This window comes from Myxine glutinosa, chromosome 3, assembly GCF_964187855.1.
Source record: "Myxine glutinosa chromosome 3, kmMyxGlut1.1, whole genome shotgun sequence".
Taxonomy (NCBI): domain Eukaryota; kingdom Metazoa; phylum Chordata; class Myxini; order Myxiniformes; family Myxinidae; genus Myxine; species Myxine glutinosa.
Window position 1 is genome coordinate 136,303,708 of NC_136263.1, and position 20,814 is coordinate 136,324,521.

Here is a 20,814-nt window from a genome sequence, read left to right on the forward strand (position 1 = left end):
GGGGATTAATCCCCCCTCGATAAGGGGAACAGAGGCCGACGTTGGGTTCCGTAACAATATATATATATATATATATATATATATATATATATATATATATATATTGTTGCGGATCTCGAGCCCGTCGACGTACTGAGGGGGGATTAAGCCCTTCTCCCCCATGAGCTACGAGGCCACTACCCCCTCTACACTCGTGGGAGCGGATTGCTGAGCAATTCCAGCCGCCAAACCCGCAGCGAGCGCGTGGAAGGGTTTCCGGTCAATAACCCGAGTACCTTCGATACACACGACGCCATGAGGACAGAGGCTGGAACCTCACACGAGTCACGCTGGTCTGATATGCCCAAGCAGTTTGCGTGTTGCGTAACTCATGCCGTTAATCACTCGGAACCCAATCGAGCAGTTTTATCTCGTGCAATGCGAGGCCAATGGTGAAGAGACTAAAACGGCCAAGTTGGAAACAAACACAGGTGTATTAACAAATGTACAATGGTGAGAGAAAAACAGACACAGAAGAGAAACTTAACAGTCCTTACTTACGTATCCCAGACAAGGGCCCTCTGACTCACTCGGGGAAAGGGAGGAAGAAGAGGACACGCTCAAAGCGCGGCCGCTTAGTGCAGTTCGCCCCGGACGGCTCTTTGGGCGTCTCCCCTCGAGGATGTTCGCGGCAGGGACGTCGGCTTCAGTCATGCACGTACGGGAATCCACACAGCATGTCCTGAGGTCAGCGAGGCGAAGCGCACGTGCAGGGAGTCCAGGCAGGGAGAACGTCAGAGTACGGGGCCAACGAGAGAGATCGTCCTGCGAGAGCCTGAATCTCAAGAGAGCAAGGGCAAAAGAGAGACCAGAGCTAGGGAGAACAGGGGCAGCAGAGAGCGGGGGCAGAGAGCAGAGAGCTGAGAGCTTGCTCGGGGGTCCGGGCGGGTCTTATATTCGCCCGGAGCCCCACTAGAATGTTCCACGGGCCTCCCCTGGCCGCCGGGGGTCACGTGTCGTGATAGCCCCCCCATCAATTACTCCCCTTAGTCCTCATTGGCCGCCGTCATTGGCCACTCCCCTTTAGCTCCCATTGGCTGTTTGCTGCTTACCAGCCACGCCCTCCAACTCCTCCCTCGGGCCTCCTTGACTTGTCCTAGGCCCAGCACATGGCATTCCAGGCCCAATGAGGCCTACCCTTACTTACCTGCCTCAACGCAGACTAACACTGGGAAGGAGACTATACTTAACATTTAATAAGAAATAACTGGCTAAAGCGAGGCTACATGTTGTGGTGCAACTAACTAAAAGGGAGGTTGCCTTTATTCTCAAAACCACAACACGACCCCCCTCTCTGACCAGACTGGGCCCGAGTCGACCTCAGTCGGAATGACCGGTAGAGTCTGGCATTCAATTTACATTTACTTTTAATGTGACACAGATGTAATCCCCCTAACATTTATTCTAACCCATGTGTGCGACATTTTTTACACGAGATATGTCCCTCCTAATGCGTTGAACAGCTACTCTAACAGACTCACACCCACAACTATCCGTGTATTTCCGGAATTTTGTAAACTAATCACATAGCCGGTGGGCACATTCTTATATTTACAAGCACAGAACTTAACCTTTATTTACAATACTACGACCCAGGACCTGCACTTTGAGGAAAGAAATTGGAGGAAGGAAATCAAAGGCACTTGCTGCTTGCATCTTGCATCTTCTTGTCTTGTGTGTGCGGGCTAACAAAACTGGCTGGCCCTGACCGGCATACAGGCCATGTGAAACATCAGGGCCATCTAAGTCTTCACGTCTTCACACTTGGCACACAATTGCACACACTCTTTTTTTCTTTTTTTTTTGCCAGCAGGGCCACTCGTCACATGGTCCAACTGCGTGGCATCAGTGCCACTCAACAGGTGGTCCGAAGGTGCAAGATGAATTGCAGCAAGATGCTGCACAGCAGAGGTGCGGGGCCACAAGGCTTGTGGTCCATAGGTGCAAATGACGTGGCAGAAAGGTGCTGCACAGGTCGGCCTCCAAATGGTCCTGGGCGGGGAGGGAAGACAAGGCGCAACAAGCAAAAGGAAAAGCACACAGTAGCACACGAGAAACAAGGTGACCAGGCACCACCATGAGTCCGTGCCTTTGATGATCCCGACAATCATCAAAATCATCTGTGACTCCCAGTCACCGCCTTACCTGGCCTTACCTTCTCTACTCGCGAGGGACGCGGCAGAGCGAGTGGAGCAAGCTCGTCCCTAACCGTCCGTACCCCACACCGTTGGATACACTACCCTAGCCCCCCTTGCATTTAGAATCCGTCTCTACGTCTTGTCTCCCATATCCCCCTCTAATGCCAAATTAGTCCCCAAATCCCTCCCAGGAAGGAAGGGATGGAACAAAACAATGTCTCACTCATGTCATGATGCGTCTCACTTTCCAAACAGCTGACAGAGCCTTGGTGTGAAGCTCGTCCTCCTCGGTGAATGGCTGTGGATGGTGCGAAGGGATCTCACTTCTGAACTACACTAATAGCATTACTCATTTAAACTACCCGGGGTCGTACCCTGCCAATTGGCCATCTTTAAACTATGTGGTTCTAAAAACCGAATTCCCATTGTCCACTCTGTGGTGCCCCTGAAATTTGGGTCTCACTCCCACAAATTTTCATACTGTGCCCTTGCACAATTTCGGGGCTGGGTCGTGTGGCTCCACTAGCAGGTCCAACTACCTGCGCACCTCCGCCACTCAAGTTGCCACCCGAGCTTACCTGCTCATGCGACTACCTAACTGGGGAAGGCCCCTCCTGGCTCTTTACCCCCTGATGCCCACCTTGGCATTGGGCAACCCGGGTCCTTCCTTTGGATCCTCGGGCCCCACTCAACAACTCACAACTACTCTAACTGGCTCCCAGAGCCTACCTGCGGCCTCTCCTGGCCGACAAACTACCAGTGCCGGAGTTCCCCAATAACCACACGCACCAATTAAACCACACGCCCAGCCATTCCACAGTCTCACGCACCCTCCAAAGCAATACTTGCTACTACTTGCACCACAGGTGTCAATATCCATACAAATTTACCTGAGCCCTCTACCTGACTTTACACTACCCACACCGGGCATCCGTGAATGGGTTCCCTCTCTGCCCATTCACTCCTTCGCACCATGCATTCCACACCTTTTTCTTCCACACCAAGCATTCCACACCTTTATCTCACATACCAAATTCACACCCCTCTTCTTTCTCACACACCATTTTCCATACACCTTTTATTCTCACTCCTCAAACCAATTCCATTTATTCCAACACACAAATCCGTTTATTCTCACACAATTCCTCACCAAGCACACAGCATCATCTAACTAACTGCTTTTCCCCTAAAACTCGTGCTTCCCTGTCATCCCTTTAAACTATGCACTCCCTCGTCATTATGAACCTTTTAATCTACCTACGTCCCCACTATAGGTACAATGTCACTACTTAAATCTTTTGTCTTCTAAAGTCTTCTAGTTCCCTATCATTATCCTAGCCCTCCCTCAGCTAGCTTTGGTGCCCCATGGAGGTAACCATCGCTGGTACCCCCATGTGCCTAACACTGCCATCCCCCTAATCTAATGCTCATGGGCCCTGACATGAGGAATGGTAACACTACCATTCCCCCACGCGGGGTACACTATCCTCATTCGTCCAATACACTCGAGCCTCTTTGTGTGGAAATACATTGTCATCACGGCTCGGCCTCGCAGGGCCGAGCGATCCATGCGGTTGGTTAGTCTCCTGTATGGGGTGTCCGTCCGGCATTTTCGATCCAGGGGAGGAGGCATGGATGGGCCTCAGGGGCCCATCCCGGCGCGGAGCCTCGCGGTCCCATGCACGGTGGCCCAACCGCCCACGGTCGGAGCACAGCACCCGTGAGGGTGCGCGGCTCCGAAATCTCCTACCTCTCCTTGAACCTCGCCGTTTGCCTTTGCCACCACGGTGCGGCACCAACCATACAGTGCGGTGGCCAGCACGGGTCGTGCATGGCGTTCCTTGTGAAACCGCCGCAGCACCGATCCCGGCCGGTCCCTGCTGCACACAATTCGCCGAGGGCGCACGTTGGCTATCCGTCGCGCTAAACGCTACCCCGGTCGGTATCGATGCTTGAGCCGTGTTCTCACCACTCGCGACCCACTCCGCACTCGCACACCCAGGCATCCCTGCGCCTCCCATACATTCTGTTACACACTCTCCTTCCACATTCTCTGGTGTGCATTCTCCCTCGCACACCGTACTCGCACCCGCACACCTAGGCGCACTCCCACCCCTCATACACCTCAGTATGCACTCTTCTTCTACGCACTCTGGTGTGCACTTTTCCTCCACACACTCCTTTACCGCACACTTTTATGTTACACACTCTATAAGACCCCCGGGTGTTACCCGGGTCCCGGGTCCCGGGTTAACACCCGGGTCCCACTCCTGACACCAATTGTTACAGTTTTCCGCCGCCCTTCCTGCCCTTACCAAGGGGAGATTAAGCCCCTTGTTCTTTCTGGGCCAGCGTAACCGAGACTTGAAACGCCCCTCCCAGGCAAACGCAAGGTAGGGTTTCAGGACAAGTCTCGCACGTAGCTAGATACCTGTGCCGCCACGGAAGCGGGGAATCAAGCCTCGCACGAGCCACGTGTAATTTGGGTACACCGAGCGGATTGCGTACCACGTGGTCCGTGCAGTTACCGTTAGTTTTGGAACCAGATTCGAGCAGTTTTATTCGTACCACACTTAGTCAATGATGGAAAACACGAGACGGTCGAATAAAGGAAGAACACGATTTAATTATTATTTGCACAAGTATGTACAAGTCGGTAGACAGCAGAGAGACACAGAGCAGCCTTAAGCAGTCTTATATAAAGCCCAGACACGGGCCCGATCACACTCACAAAGGGGAAATGCAGGTAGGATGGTGTTCACGCGCTGCCTTGGTCGTCCAGGAACGGCTTCGCCCAGCGTGGCTCTCCACGGTCACAGTACGTCCTGCGATGAAGGCAAGCAGGTGGTGGAAGGGACCCTTGTAGCGCGTCTCTCGAACAAAGGGGCAGCAGGCAGGCAGTTTTTAGCTCCTAGAAAAAAAATCACGCTGGTCTGATACGCCCAAACGGTTTGCGTGTCGCGTAACTCATGCCGTTAATCACTACGAACCCGATTGAGCGGTTTTATCTCCTGCAATGCGAGGCCAATGGTGAAGAGGCGAAAACGGCCAAGTTGGAAACAAACACAGGTTTATTAACAAATGTACAATGGTGAGAGAAAAACAGACACAGAAGAGAAACTTAACAGTCCTTACTTACAAATTCCCAGACAAGGACCCTCTGACTCACTCGTGGAAAGGGAGGAAGAAGAGGACGCGCACAAAGCGCGGCCGCTTCGTGCAGTTCGCCCCGGAAGGATCGTTGGGCGTTTCCCCTCGAGGATGTTCGCGGCAGGGATGTCGGCTTCAGTCGTGCATGTACGGGAATCCACACAGCGTGTCCCGAGGTCAGCGAGGCGAAGCACACGTGCAGGGAGTCCAGGCAGGGAGATCGTCAGAGTATGGGGCCAACGATAGAGATCATCCTGCGAGAGCCTGAATCTCAAGAGAACGAGGGCAAAAGAGGGACCAGAGCCAGGGAGAACGGGGGCTGCAGAGAGTGGGGGCAGAGAGCTGAGCGCTGAGAGAGTGTTCGGGGGTCTGGGTCAGGTCTTATATCCCCCCCCCGGAGCCCCACTAGAATGCTCCACGGGCTTCCACTGCTTTGTGATACGTGTCACGTGTCCTGCTTTGTGTCACGTGTCATGATAGCCCCCCATCAATTACTCCCCTTAGTCCTCATTGGCCGCTGTTGCTGACCACTCCCCTTTAGCTCCCATTGGCTGTTTGCTGCTTACCAGCTACGCCCTCCGACTCCCCCCTCGGGCCTCCTCAACTTGTCCTAGGCCTAGCACATGGCATTCCAGGCCCAATGAGGCCTACCCTTACTTTCTGCCTCAACGCATATGACACTGGGAAGGAGACTATACTTAACATTTAATAAGAAATAACTGGCTAAAACGAGGCTACATGTTGTGGTGCAACTAACTAAAAGGGGGGTTGCCTTTATTCTCAAAACCACAATATATATATATATATATATATATATATATATATATATATATATATATATATATATATATATATATATATATGACTCGGTCACCACTATCTCTGTCTCTGATTGGCTGGAGCGGAGTTGAGAGCGATGACTCACCATTTGCACAAATACCTTGGAGTGTGAGGGGATGGGGTTCCCGCAAAGCTAAGGACTCGCCATTTGTGGGGGAGGTAGGTGCACACCATACCATGGACAGGGGTCAGGGCAACACCTTTAAATCTTTCCATGTTGAAAGAGAATGAGAGAATGTACAAATTCCTTTTGACGACACAATGTAGGGTCCATGGAAAGGATGAAGGTTGCTTATAATTATAACATATGTAGGTGTAACGTACTTTGACCTCGTTCAATATCTTGAACATATCTGCATTGTACTGGTCTACACAGACGGGGTTGGCAACCACGTGCCGTGCAATGGCAGAAGAAGGATAAATGGCAGAAAAAAAAAAATCAAAAAATTTCAAAAGAAAAACTTTTTTTTTTCTAAAAATTTCGAAAGATTGCTTTTTTGGGGGGTGGGTGGAGGTAGGTGCACACCGGAAGCTTGGTGCGATTTAACAAAAGTTTGAGGGAGTAGTTCAGTGACAAAACAGGCAAGACAGATACTGCGATGTAGTAATATGTAGTTTCAAGTCGTAACGACTTTAATTTGAATCAGACTACTGTATATTAGTAGTTAAAACTACTAAACAAATGTGTATACTGTATATTCGTAGATCTAAACCGTTTACTTTGCAATCATTCCAAAAACGTTAAAAATTGAGTAATGAAATCATCCAGCACAAATTTTTGTGATAACTTGGGCACCGCCACTGGATTAGCATATCTTGTGAACTTTTACATTGGAAAGAATCGAATAAATATCATTTTATTATTCCATTGCCCCCATAATATGGAATCAATAACTCATCGAGCGTGGAAGTTTGGCAGAAATATTTTGTGAACTGGCTGGCCAGGCCAGACGTTCCACTGGAGCCAAATGGGATAGGAAGTGTGATTAAAGTAAACTAAAATTAAATTAGAGGAAATAAATGATTAATTAAATAAATTTAACATTAAATTTAACATTAAATAAATTAAGTATTAAATAAAACATGAAATAAATGTTCTATGTATTAAACATTAAATAATTAATTTAATTTCATAAATAAGTTAATTTAGTTTTATTAATGTATTAAACATTAAATGAAACATTAAATAAATTAAGCATGAAATTAAACATTAAAATAATGTTATATTTATTAAACATTAAATAATTAATTTAATTTAATTAATAATTAAATAAAATTAATGTATTAAAAATAAAATTAAACATGAAATAAATGTTATATGTATTAAACATTAAATAATTAATTTAATTTAATAAATAAGTTTATTTTATTTTATTAATGTATTAAACATTAAATGAAACATTAAATAAATTAAGCATTAAATTAAACATTAAATAAATGTTATGTTTATTAAACATTAAATAATTAACTTAATTTACTTAATAATTAAATTAAATTAATGTATTAAAAATAAAATTATACATTAAATAAATGTTATATGTATTAAACATTAAATAATTAATTTCATTTAATTAATAAGTTAATTTTATTTTATTGATGTTTTGTTTTTTTTTGTATACTGAATCGAGGCTCGTGAAAGAGCTAACATTTATTTCACAAACAAATCAACCAGACAAACAAAATATACAAAAAGAGGGAGCGGTAGACAAGATGGGGAGAGAAGGGGAAGCACACAAACACAACATTTGAGAGCAGGGAGAAGTGTGGGAGGGAGAGGGCTTGGGGGCAGGAGGCGTGGGAAGGGGAGGGGGGGGGGGAGAGGTATAAAACACAAGGGGACAGAAATTAGCGGGGGTAGAAAAGATCAAGGTTTTGGATGGGAGAGGATAAGAGATGGTGGTGAACAGCTGTTTTAAAGACCTGGAGGGTGGAGTGGGATTGAAGAGAGTGAGGGAGTTTGTTCCAGAGGCGGGAGAAAAGAGGAATGAAGGAGTGAAGGTGAGCAGAAAGTCTTGATTTTGGCAGTTTAACCATAAGAGGGTTGCAGGCAGATCTTGTGCGACCTGTAGGAATATTTGGGGGACAGAGCCCAGAGAGGGCTGGGGGGGCAAGGCCAGAGAGGAGTCGGTAGAAGACGGAAAGACCACCAACCTGCCTGCGGTGAGTGAGTGAAAGGCCCTTGGAGTTAGCTTCATCGCGGGAGATTCCAATGATTCTGAACGCTTTGGTTTCAACAGCGTGAAGATGGGCTAGGTGTGAGGCAGGAGCACCAGACCAGAGGGGAGAGCAGTATTCCATAGAACTGCGGATGAAAGCCTTGTATGTGGTGAGGAGCTCAGGTGTGCCAAGGAAGGACTTCGCACGACGGAGGATGCCCAGTCGGCGACTGGCTTTGGAGGCCAGATTTGAAATGTGGTTTTCCCAGGAAAGATCATGGCAAATAGTGAGACCCAAAAGCTTGTGTGACAGAACTTCTTGGAGAGGATTATTCAGAAAGTGGATGGGAGGGTTTTCCAGTCGGTCTTTTCGGAGAGACATCGTAAGAGTGTGAGATTTATCAGGATTGAAAGACATGTTCCATTTGTTTGCCCAGTCTGTGATTTTGTCCAGGTCTGCAGAGAGTGAGGAGGCTGCAGACTGCCGATCTGAGGGATGAGGAATGGAGCGACAGAGAGTAGAGTCGTCAGCAAAGAGAAAGAGGATTTTCAAGAGAGTCAGAGAGATCATTGATGAAGACCAGAAAAAGCACAGGGCCCAGAACACTACCTTGGGGAACTCCAACCTGAACAGGAAGAGGAGATGAGAGAAACCCATTCAGGGCCACACGTTGACTACGACCAGAGAGGAAGTCCGCCAGCCATGCATGGAGATTTCCATGGATACCAAAGGAGGAGAGTTTGGTGAGCAGAGCAGGGTGCCAGACCGTATCGAAGGCACGTGAAATGTCAAGGCAGACAGCTCTAATTTCCTGTTTGGCGTTGAGGACCTCCATCCATTGTTGAGAAAGCAGAAGCAGCATGTCCAGAGTAGAGTGACCATGTCTGAAACCAAATTGATGATCAGAGATCAAGCCATTGGAGAAGAGGAAAGATTTAATATCTGAAGCAATGATGGATTCCATGACTTTGCTGATAATTGGGAGAAGGCTGATTGGTCTGTAGTTGCTGGGATCTGTTTTTGCACCTTTTTGTGCAAAGCGGTGATGTTGGCTGATTTCCAAGCCGATGGCAGATGACCTTGAGCAAAAGAGAGGGTGAAGAGAACAGAAAGAGGGAGTGAAAGAGCGGAAGAACATGTTTTTAGGACCCGTGGGCTGATGCCGTCAGGACCAGTTGCAGAATCAGAGTCGAGGGTTGACAGAAACCTTTCCACCTTGTCAAGAGGAAAGGACACAGAGTCCAGGAGCAGCTGGGTACGACTGGGTACGGTGGGTACAGAGAGGGATGGGTTTGGGACACAAGATTTAGAGGCAAACACAGAGTTGAGGCATTCAGCTTTAGTTGAGGTTGAGGCATATTAAACATTAAATGAAACATTAAATAAATTAAAGTAAGTAAACTGCGATTTGTTCAGGATTCTAATGGTGATCACTCACCTACTATTCGTGTAAGACACCATCAGACCATTAACGCCCCCAACTAATGCTAGAAAACGGGACAACAAGCTTGATATCTATGCAAGGAACTACAATTTGAGGTTTAATGCCTTGAGCCGGCAAAGTACCAATCAAACCATAACGAGAAAGCATCTGAAAATGCAAAGCCCGTCCGTGTCCGTTTGTATTCAGATGTCTTCTTCCGTATGCTCAAATAACAAAAACAGTTTTTAAACTAGAACGGAACTCAGCAGAGAGCACACCTCCGCCAGGTGAACAGTTTACGTTTTGTATCCCAAGTAGACCAGAAAATCACAATCCAGAATCACATTTAATCAAAATCATCCGTCCATAACTTTTTGAGATATCCTGCTTTTTTGTTGGTTTTATCCCTATCACTCAATGGTGAAGAATCACTTAAAACATTAAACAATTCTCATATCCAAATCAATATTCACATCTTCACCAACATCTAATCAATTAGTCCTTGTCACACACCCAACCTCTCCACCAAGTTTCGTCCAAATCTGTCCACAACATTGAGATATCCTGCTATGTATCGTTTTTGACCCTACCTCCCAATGGTGAAGAATCACTTTTAAAATTCTAGTAGCCGGATCCGAATCCGGATCTTCATCAAAATCTAATCATTTCGTCCTTGTCACATACGCTACATCTCGGCCAAATTTCGTCCAAATCCGTCCACAACGTTTTAAGATATTTTGTTCACAAACAGACAGACAGACAAACAGACAAGGGTGAAAACATAACCTCCATCCACCTTTGGTGGCAGAGGTAAAAATACAGAATAAAAATTGTTGATTTTATGCAGCCTTGACATTTGAGCTTTAGATCTAAAAAAAAATCAGCTTCTTGCTTTTGATTGGTGAACCATTACTGTGACCCAATATGCAAATTCTTCAAATTTCAGGTCAATCGGATGAAAATTGACGATTTATGTGACGATTACCTTTGACATAATTATTAATTCTTCTTCTCCGTATTATCATAACTAGTGAGGCACCCGTGCTTAGCACGGGTGGGAGGCCAGAAGCAAACAGACAATGCAGAAACGGCGAATGCTAAAGCATGAAACCACTAAATTCCACATTCCTGTAGCACCTTCAGTCATACGTCAGACATGGACAGCAAGTTCGTGAAGGACTTCCATGAAAAACGTACCCGTTCGCAAACAAACGGGTACGTTTGTCCATACCCAGTCAATGGCGAATCTGCATATGGCGATCCGTGAACCTCACGTTCAGAAAGTAGAAACCATCACGGCATTTCGTCATTCACTTGAACTCGATATCTCTTTTTTTCATTCCAAACAGCAGAACTCCAATCACAAATTAAATAACATTAATATAAAAAATAAACTTTTAACAACATTCGTGACATAAACAAATATTTAAATCCTGATGTGAAGTTCCGTACGGTTGGGTGAATACAATTACGAATTCAAAATCGTACTTGTATTCACTCAATTCCAATCATCCATTGATACTCTAACAAAACGATTAACACGATTAACGTTTAACGATTTAACATTACGAATGAATGACGGTTGTATTGGGATATTATCAAACCCACGCATTGCCATCATCTGTCCACTTCCGGATTCGCTGCAGGTTCGTAATTCTCATCACAATTTAAACAGTATTTGTAGCATTTCAATAAAAGCCACATCACTGTTCATATCGGTAAATATTATTCCATCGTGTTTGGAAAAACTGGAAAATTGGAAAATTGGAAGAATTGGAAAAACAATATAGCCTATTTTACTCCCAGGGGTCCCAGGAATGCCCACCCAAAATATCGTTGCGATCGGTTGAGCTGTTTTTACGGTACCGGACAGACGGACACTTGGTGAATTATAGTAAGATAAAGCTTTGGGAAAAATTGGATGAGAATAGCTCAAATTGTAAAAACGCTATGGTCCAGACAGACAGACAGACAGACAGACAGACACACACACACACACACACACACACACACACACACACACACACATACACACAGATAGACACACATACACACACAGATACACACACACACACACACACACACACACACACACACACACAGACAGACACACACACACACACACACACATACACACACACATAGACACACACACACACACACAGATAGACACACACACACACACACACAAGTGATTACAAAATCCCATCTTCTGCTGTGCAGGGAACGGGTTAACGAGAAGGTTTATGGGTAAATGCACCAGCACTGCACCATATCCTATCAAGGTAAATTGTATTTTCGGTGATCATAATAGTACAACAAATATGACGCATTTCATATTTGGAAGGCACGCTTTTGTACAAACCTCTGAGGTGCCTCCGAGGCTAAGACAGCTGTCCACACATTCAGTTACTGCACCGTGGGGACGAAGTGAAGTTTTCAAATGTGGGTCAATTGCTATATAAGGGCCGCCTCTGCATTCCTGCATCCTTACTGCAGAAAACCTCCAAAGAGAAAGCATCAGGTCCCCTTTGGGTCTCGGTGCTCATGCCAAATGCATGACCAAGGCTTTTGGTCGGTGAGGCAAGATCGCCTGCAGGGCCGCAGCTCATGTAGGCCCTACAGATTGCCTGCAGGGCCACAGCTCATATAGACCCTACAGATTGCCTGCAGGGCCACAGCTCATATAGACCCTACAGATTGCCTGCAGGGCCACAGCTCATATAGGCCCAACAGATTGCCTGCAGGGCCACAGCTCATATAGGTCCTACATATCGCCTGCAGGGCCACAGCTCATATAGACCCTACAGATTGCCTGCAGGGCCACAGCTCATATAGGCCCTACAAATCGCCTGCAGGGCCGCAGCTCATATAGACCCTACAGATCGCCTGCAGGGCCACAGCTCATGTAGACCCTACAGATTGCCTGCAAGGCCACAGCTGATATAGGCCCGACAAATCGCCTGCAGGGCCGCAGCTCATATAGACCCTACAGATCGCCTGCAGGACCGCAGCTCATATAGGCCCTACAGATTGCCTGCAGGGACGCAGCTCATATAGGTCCTACATATCGCCTGCAGGACCACAGCTCATATAGACCCTACAGATTGCCTGCAGGGCCACAGCTCATATAGGCCCTACAGATTGCCTGCAGGGACGCAGCTCATATAGGTCCTACATATCGCCTGCAGGACCACAGCTCATATAGACCCTACAGATTGCCTGCAGGGCCACAGCTCATATAGACCCTACAGATTGCCTGCAGGGCCACATCTCATATAGGCCCTATAAATCGCCTGCAGGGCCGCAGCTCATATAGACCCTACAGATCGCCTGCAGGGCCGCAGCTCATATAGACCCGACAGATCGCCTGCAGAGCCGCAGCTCATATAGGGCCTACAGCGTCGCACGCTTCCATCGCGCGTGCTTTTTGACCAGTGACTGCTGCACCGAGTTCACCGAGATGGCCTCTACTTTTTTCATGTGCCGGGTCAGGAAACCCACCATGCCGCGTCAGGGAAACCCAAAAAAATATTAATTTACAAACAAAAAACACCCCTCGTTCAAAAAAGTGAAGGAACAAAAAGGCGCCTGTTTCGCCGGGTCCCAGTGTATAGGTTTTAGGACAATGATGTCTTGTTCTCATTCATTGGCTTCCCTCATGGCACTTCAAATGACTTGTGTCGGCAGAGACGGAAGGCCACAGCCTTCAATGGCAGGCTCCAATTGCAGAAGAATATGTTCAATATATCCCATGTGTTTAGCGCATGGCTGTGTTTGTGTTATTCTCAAGAGCTGCTCAAACCATCACAGCCTTGATGGAAAAAGCAGAAGCAACCTTTCGGATTATTCATCATGCGCTGATTACCAAAGTGAGTGTCCTCCAGCGTCACGTGTCATGTTCTATGCATAAGGCCCAAATGACATTTCATCTATGTTGCATCTATTTCATTTCATCATCGGTTTGCAAGGTAACTCGTATAACTTTACACATCAACACTTGGGGACCCCTCTCTTGTTTTGAAGAGGGGCTTACGTCCGAAACGTCACAACACCTCCATTCATGTGGCAGTTAGCACACCTCTCTCAACATTCGCTTGATACAATCCCTTGTCCTACTCCTTGTCTTACTACTACTCCTTGTCCTACTACCACTCCTTGTCCTACTAGTACTACTACTACTACTACTCCTTGTCCTACTACTACTCCTTGTCCTACTACTACTCCTTGTCCTACTACTACTCCTTGTCCTACTACTACTCCTTGTACTACTACTACTACTACTACTAATTGTACTACTCGTCTACTTGTACTTGTACTTGTACAATTAGTAATTGTACTAATTGTACTACTTGTACTACGTATATAGACACAAGAGTCAAGAACGCTCGTCGTTTGGGTCAATCTGTTAATCTGTTTTGGAATCAAACGGTGTCGTCATGTCTGGACGTGGTAAAGGTGGAAAAGGTCTCGGCAAAGGAGGTGCTAAACGTCATCGCAAGGTACTGCGTGATAACATCCAGGGAATCACAAAGCCTGCTATTCGTCGCCTTGCTCGCCGTGGTGGAGTAAAGCGCATCTCGGGTCTCATCTACGAGGAAACTCGTGGAGTTCTCAAGGTGTTCCTGGAAAATGTGCTCCGCGATGCTGTCACCTACACGGAGCACGCAAAGCGAAAGACCGTTACTGCCATGGATGTGGTGTACGCTTTGAAGCGCCAGGGCCGCACGCTCTACGGTTTCGGTGGTTAAACATTTTGTGAGAGTTCATCATCAGCAACTACAACACTAATTGTAATACTACTACTACTACTACTACTACTACTACTACTACTCATTGTACTACTACTACTACTACAACTACTCCTTGTACTACTACTACTCCTTGTACTACTACTACTACTACTACTCCTTGTACTACTACTACTACTACAACTACTCCTTGTACTACTACTACTACTACAACTACTCCTTGTACTACTACTACTACTACACTACTCCTTGTACTACTACTACGACTACTCCTTGTACTACTACTACTACTCCTTGTACTACTACTACTACTACTACTACGCCTCGCTGTCCTCCTCCTCCTCCTCCTACTCGCTGTCCTCCCCTCCTCCAACACCACCTCCTCCAACACCACCTCCTCCTCACTGTCCTCCTCCTCCTCCTTCTCCTCCTCCTCCTCCTTCTCCGCCTCCTCCTCCTCCTCGCTGTCGTCCTCCTCCTCCTCCTCGCTCTCCTCCTTCTCCTCGCTGGCCTCCTCCTCCTCCTCGCTGTCCTCCCTCCTCCTCTTCCTCTTCCTCGCTGTCCTCCTCCTCCTCTTCTTCGCTGTCCTCCTCCTCCTCCTCCCCCCTCGCTGTCCTCCTCCTCCTCCTCCTCCTCCTCGCTCTCCCCTCCTCCTCCCATCCTCCTCGCTGTATTCAACAAAATTATGTTTGTTCGTAAAATATAGACTAAAAAGCTTAACCCTAACCCTACCAACTGGTGTCTTTTCGGACCCAGACTCAAAACCATTAAATTTCATTCAATCTGCTAAAGTTTCACATCAATGACTTAATCATGGTGTTTAATGATAATGTCAACAAATATAAAAATGGAAAAATAAATATAAAATTAACCAACCAGCTGGGGACTTTTGTGACTCCAACTCAAACACCAAATTTCATTCACTGCTAAAGTTTCACATCAATGAGGAAACATATTTTGATTGGATGATGTTTAGTCCTTCTGAGTCATTTAGGACTTGCTGGATACAAATACCATGTGAAGTAATCGTATAAGCAACAAAATCAGGAGCCTGTTGTTGGCTTAACGGTCAAGGTGGCTGGCTTGAGATCTTAGGGTCCTGAGTTGGAGCCCCTGACATGCCGTTGAATTAACACCAGGTGTATTGACTCAGCCTGTCATCCTTCCGAGGTCGACAAAATGATTACCAAATGATTGGTTATACAGAGGCATTGCATCAGCAGCTACCACGCCCCCCCCCCCCCCCCCCAAAAATGATGAAACCAGCAGCTACACTTTGCACATAAACCACCAACAAAATTAATGAAAATAACTGGGGTTGTTTTGGACCCCAGGAAGGACTTGCTTGTAACTCTGTGCGGCAAGGTAGGATCTTAAAACAGCATACATATTTATTACCTGCCCGTATAGGTAAACAAGCTAATAAAACATGAAATCAATTTGGATTCACCATCAATTTGGTAAACAAGCCATCAATTTGGATTCAGACCAGGTCATTCTACTCTGAACATGCTGCTTCTGCTGTCTCAACAATGGATGGAGGTCCTCAATGCCAAACAGGAAATCAGAGCCGTCTCCCTTGACATATCACGTGCCTTCGATACGGTCTGGCACCCCACTCTGCTCACCAAACTCTCCTCCTATGTTATGCATGGAAATCTCCACGCATGGCTTGCGGATTTCCTCTCTGGTCGTAGTCAACGTGTGGCCCTAAATGGAATTCTCTCACCGCCCACCCCCCCCCCCCCCCCTTCCTGTTCAGGCTGGAGTTCCCCAAGGCAGTGTTCTGGGCCCTGTGCTATTTCTGGTCTTCATCAATGATCTCTCCGACTCTCTGGAAAATCCTCTATCTCTTTGCTGACGACTCCATTCTCTGCCACTCCATTCGTCATCCCTCAGATCGGCAGTCTGCAGCCTCCTCACTCTCTGCAGACCTGGACAAAATCACAGACTGGTCAAACAATTGGAAAATGTCTTTCAATCCTGACAAATCTCACACTCTTACTATGTCTCTCCGAAAAGACCGACGAGACAACCCTCCCATCTACTTTCTCAACAATCCTCTCCAAGAGGTTCTGTCGCTCAAGCTTTTGGGTCTCACTATCTGCCATGATCTTTCCTGGGAAAACCACATTTCCAAGCTGGCCTCCAAAGCCAGTCGCCGACTGGGCATCCTCCATCGTGCGAAATCCTTCCTTGGCACACCTGAGCTCCTCACCGCATACAAGGCTTTCATCCACAGCTCAATGGATTACTGTTCTCCCCTCTGGGCCGGTGCTCCTGCTTCACACCAAGCTCGGCTTCACGCTGTTGAAACCAAAGCTTTCAGAATCATTGGAATCTCCCGCGCTGAAGCTAACTCAGAGGGCCTTTCACTCACTCACCGCAGGAAGGTTGGTGGTCTTTCTGTCTTCTACCGACTCCTCTCCGGCCTTGCCACCCCACCCCCCAGCTCTCTCTGTCTCTGCCAGCAACCCTCTTATGGTTAAACTGCCAAAATCTAGGCTTTCTGCTCACCTTCACTCTGTCATTCCTCTTTTCTCCCGCCTCTGGAAAAACTCCCCCACTCTCTTCAATCCCACTCCTCCCTCCAGGTCTTTAATACAGCTGTTCACCACCATTTCTTATCTTCCCCCATCCAAAACCTTGATCTTTTCTACCCCCACTAATTCACCTCAGTTCCACTTTTTTGAAATTCCAACTTCTTTCCTGGAAGTCCTTGCAGTGTCCATATGTTTTATACCTCTCCCACCTCCCCCCAAGCCCTCTCCCTCCCACAGATCTCTCGATGTCCCTGCTCTCAAATGTTGTGTTTGTGTCCTTCCCCCTCTCTCCCCATTCTGTCTTCCGCTCCCCTTATTATATGTTGTATGTGTCGGTTTGACTTTTTGTGTGATTAATGTTAGCTCTTTCACGAGCCTCGACCTTGTATAGAAAAAAAAAATGCATTGTTAATACACCACTACAGAAACTAGAAAGCATCTAAAAATGCAAATTAGCTCGTCCACGGCCATTGTATTCAGATGTCTTCTTCTTCTTCCATATGTTCAAAATAACGAAAACAGTTAAAAAAAATATACAAAATGAAAATTGATGATTTTATGCAACCTTGACCTTTGAGCTTTAGATCTAAAAAAAAGCAATCGACGTCTACCTTTTGATTAGTGAACCAATTCAGTGACCCGATATGCAAATTCTTTCAATTGCAGGTCAATCGGTTGAAAATTGGTGATTTTACGCATTTTTGACCTTTGACCATTTGGTCTAAAAAAAATAATACAATCATCTTCTAGCTTTTGATTGGTGAACCAACTCAGTGACACAATATGCAAATTCTCTAAATTTCAGATGAATTGGGTGAAAATTGGCAATTTTACGCAATTTGGACCTTTGACCATTTGATCTAAAAAAAAAAAAATACAATCAACTTCTAGCTTTTGATTGGTGAACCAATTCAGTGACAGAATATGAAAATTCCTTAAATTTAAGATCAATCGGGTGAAAATTGGCAATTTTACACAATTTTGACCTTTGACCATTTGATCTAAAAAAAAAAAAATACAATCATCTTCTAGCTTTTGATTGGTGAACCAATTCAGTGACCCAATATGGAAACTCTTTAAATTTCAGATCAATAGGATGAAAATTGATGATTTTATGTGATGCTGACCTTTTCAGCTTTTGATCAAATTATTAATTTGTCTTCTCGTATTCTCATAATGAAGCGTTGTTGACAATTTGATGACAAAACTCAAATGGTAAATTGAAATTTCAGGTCAATTGGAGGAAAATTGATGATTTTATGTGATGCTGACCTTTGACCCTTTGATGAAATTATTAATTTGCCTTCTTCGTATTATCATAATATATCTTTGGTGAAAATTTTATGACAAAACTCAAAAGGTAAAAAGTTACGGCGCGGACAGACACACAGACAGACACACAGAAGTGATTGCAAAACCACGTCTCCTGCTGTGCAGGGCACGGGCTAATAACAAGTTAAAAATGTAGGTCTGGTGGCCAAAAGACCCCTGTTGGTTGGTAGGATTAGGGTAACGAGTCTGCATTTAAGGAACTTTCAAAACAAACAAAGAAATCAAAGTGAGCCACCCGATTTAATATGCAAATTATCGGCTTTAGCAAATGCTTAATTTTGATCCTTAAAGTGTCTTAATTATGACGTAATGAATCTTGAATCAGAGAATTTGTACTCCGTCAGAGATAACACACTTCACTGGGCTTGTCCAAACGCAATAAAGAACTTCACAAATCCCAGATCATTAAAAACGATCATTAGTGGAATTGAGAAATAACAAGGTGACATTTCCATGAGGTCTTTTACTTACAGACTTCAAGCACCAAATTGAATGCTCCCTAAAGAGAATCTCTGATTTATCCTCCATCTGTCAGGTGCATTGCCCCGGAGGGATCCACGCTCCAGTAATACAACGTTTATCGTTATTATTCATTATCCCTGACACAAAGCATCATTATATTCATCTAAATGATCCCACCTTAGGCATGTAAGGGGTGGAAAAAATTGACGGCTCAGAAAGTTTTGGAGCCATGGGAAACAATTTGGGGGTAGGGCTCTAGGAGAAAAGGGAATTTTCTGCAGTAACTCGTTTTCCAGGTGTTGATGATTTATTTATTTCAATTTCATTATTCCTTTGGTGAAACGCTACAGTTAAGGTTTGGTTTTATTTCACGACTATGTATGTTGCACGTCTGTCGTGGGCCAAGACGGCCTGTTTCCAGGATGTAATGTGTGTGCGTGGAGAAAAAGATGCTGCGTGTCCCTTGTAGGCCTATAATGCGATTATATCTTCACTAGACCAGAAGATGGTTCCAACTATCCTGCAAATGGAGTCTCGAAACATATGGAACCAGAACGACACTCGGTAGAGAACATACCTCCGCCATGCCGAACAGTTTTTGTTTTGTATCCCATTGATAGATCTGGATTCGAACCTCAACCAAAATCTAATCAGCTTGTTCTTGTCGCCTAACCACCTCATCCACCTAGTTCTGTCATAAGTCGTCCATAAGTTTTTGAGATATTGTGCTATATATCGTTTTTTACCCAACCACACACGGTGAAGAATCACTTACAAAAAATCTCTGATCCGGATCCGGATTCGAATCTTCATCGAAATTGAATCAATTCTTCCTTGTCATACACCCAACTTGTCCACCAAGTTTCTTCTGAATCCGTCCACAACTGTTTGAGATATCGTGCTATATATCCGTTTTAGCCCAATCACTCAATCACTCAGTTTTAGCCCAATCACCCAATCACTCAATGGTGAAGAATCACTTAAAAATTCACAAATGAAATCCGGATCCGGATCTTCACCAAAGTTTAATCCTTTCATCCTTGTCACATACCCAACCTCTCCACCAAATTTCATCTGAATCCGTTCAAAACTTCTTGAGATACCCTGGTCACAAACAAATGAAAAATCACTCATGGAGTGACGCGTGGCAAAGCAGCCAGACTCAGTCAGCTAATATGAAAATCCTGTTCAAATTTCAAGTCAATCGGATGAAAATTGAGGATTTTTGAAATCTGAGAAAAATTGTTTGACCTTTGGCCCATGTTGACCTTTTGACCGATGTTGACCTCAAAAATAGTTCTTGGTTGAATTCAGTTCGGTGATATGAAAATCCTATTCAAATTTCAAGTCAATCAGATGAAAATTGAGGATTTTAGAAATTTGAAAAGGTTGTTGACCTTTGGCCTATGTTGACATTTTGACCTAAGTTGATGTCACAAATAGTTGGTGATTGAATTCAGTTAGCGAATATGTAAATCCTATTCAAATTTCAAGTCAATCGGATGAAAATTGAGGATTTTAGAAATTTGAGAAAAAGTGGTTGACCTTTGGCCTATGTGAAACGTTTTGACCTAAGTTGATCTCAAAAATAGTTGGTGATTGAATTCAGTTAGCGAATATGTAAATCCTATTCAAATTTCAAGTGAATCGGATGAAAATTGAGGATTTTAGAAATTTGAGAAAAAGTGGTTGACCTTTGGCCTACGTGAAACGTTTTGACCTATGTTGACCTCAAAATAGTTGTTGGTTGAATTCAGCTAGCTCATATGTAAATCCTATTCAAATTTCAAGTCAATCGGATGAAAATTGAGGATTTAAAAAAATTGAAAAGGTTGTTGACCTTTGGCCTATGTTGACCTTTTGACCTCAAAAATAAATAGTATTTTGTCACACCACTAACTCTACCATGTGGTGAGGTTTCGTGAAGATTGGTTTAGAATTGTGATCTGTAGGCAAGTATAAGTGTGCGGACAGACAAA

At 45.2% G+C, this 20,814-nt stretch overlaps 1 protein-coding gene across 1 annotated transcript; it reads left to right on the forward strand.

Annotated features, from left to right (window-relative positions):
* The first annotated feature begins 14,186 nt into the window (after positions 1-14,186).
* On the forward strand, positions 14,187-14,498 carry LOC144891159 (histone H4-like). The gene has a single exon (XM_078773527.1). The coding sequence runs from the start codon at positions 14,187-14,189 to the stop codon at positions 14,496-14,498; it is 312 nt and encodes a 103-aa protein (XP_078629653.1).
* The last annotated feature ends 6,316 nt before the right edge of the window (positions 14,499-20,814 follow it).

Bases quoted from the DNA above. Each gene is read 5' to 3' on its own strand.
- LOC144891159 (XM_078773527.1), top strand. From the start codon at position 14,187: ATGTCTGGACGTGGTAAAGGTGGAAAAGGTCTCGGCAAAGGAGGTGCT.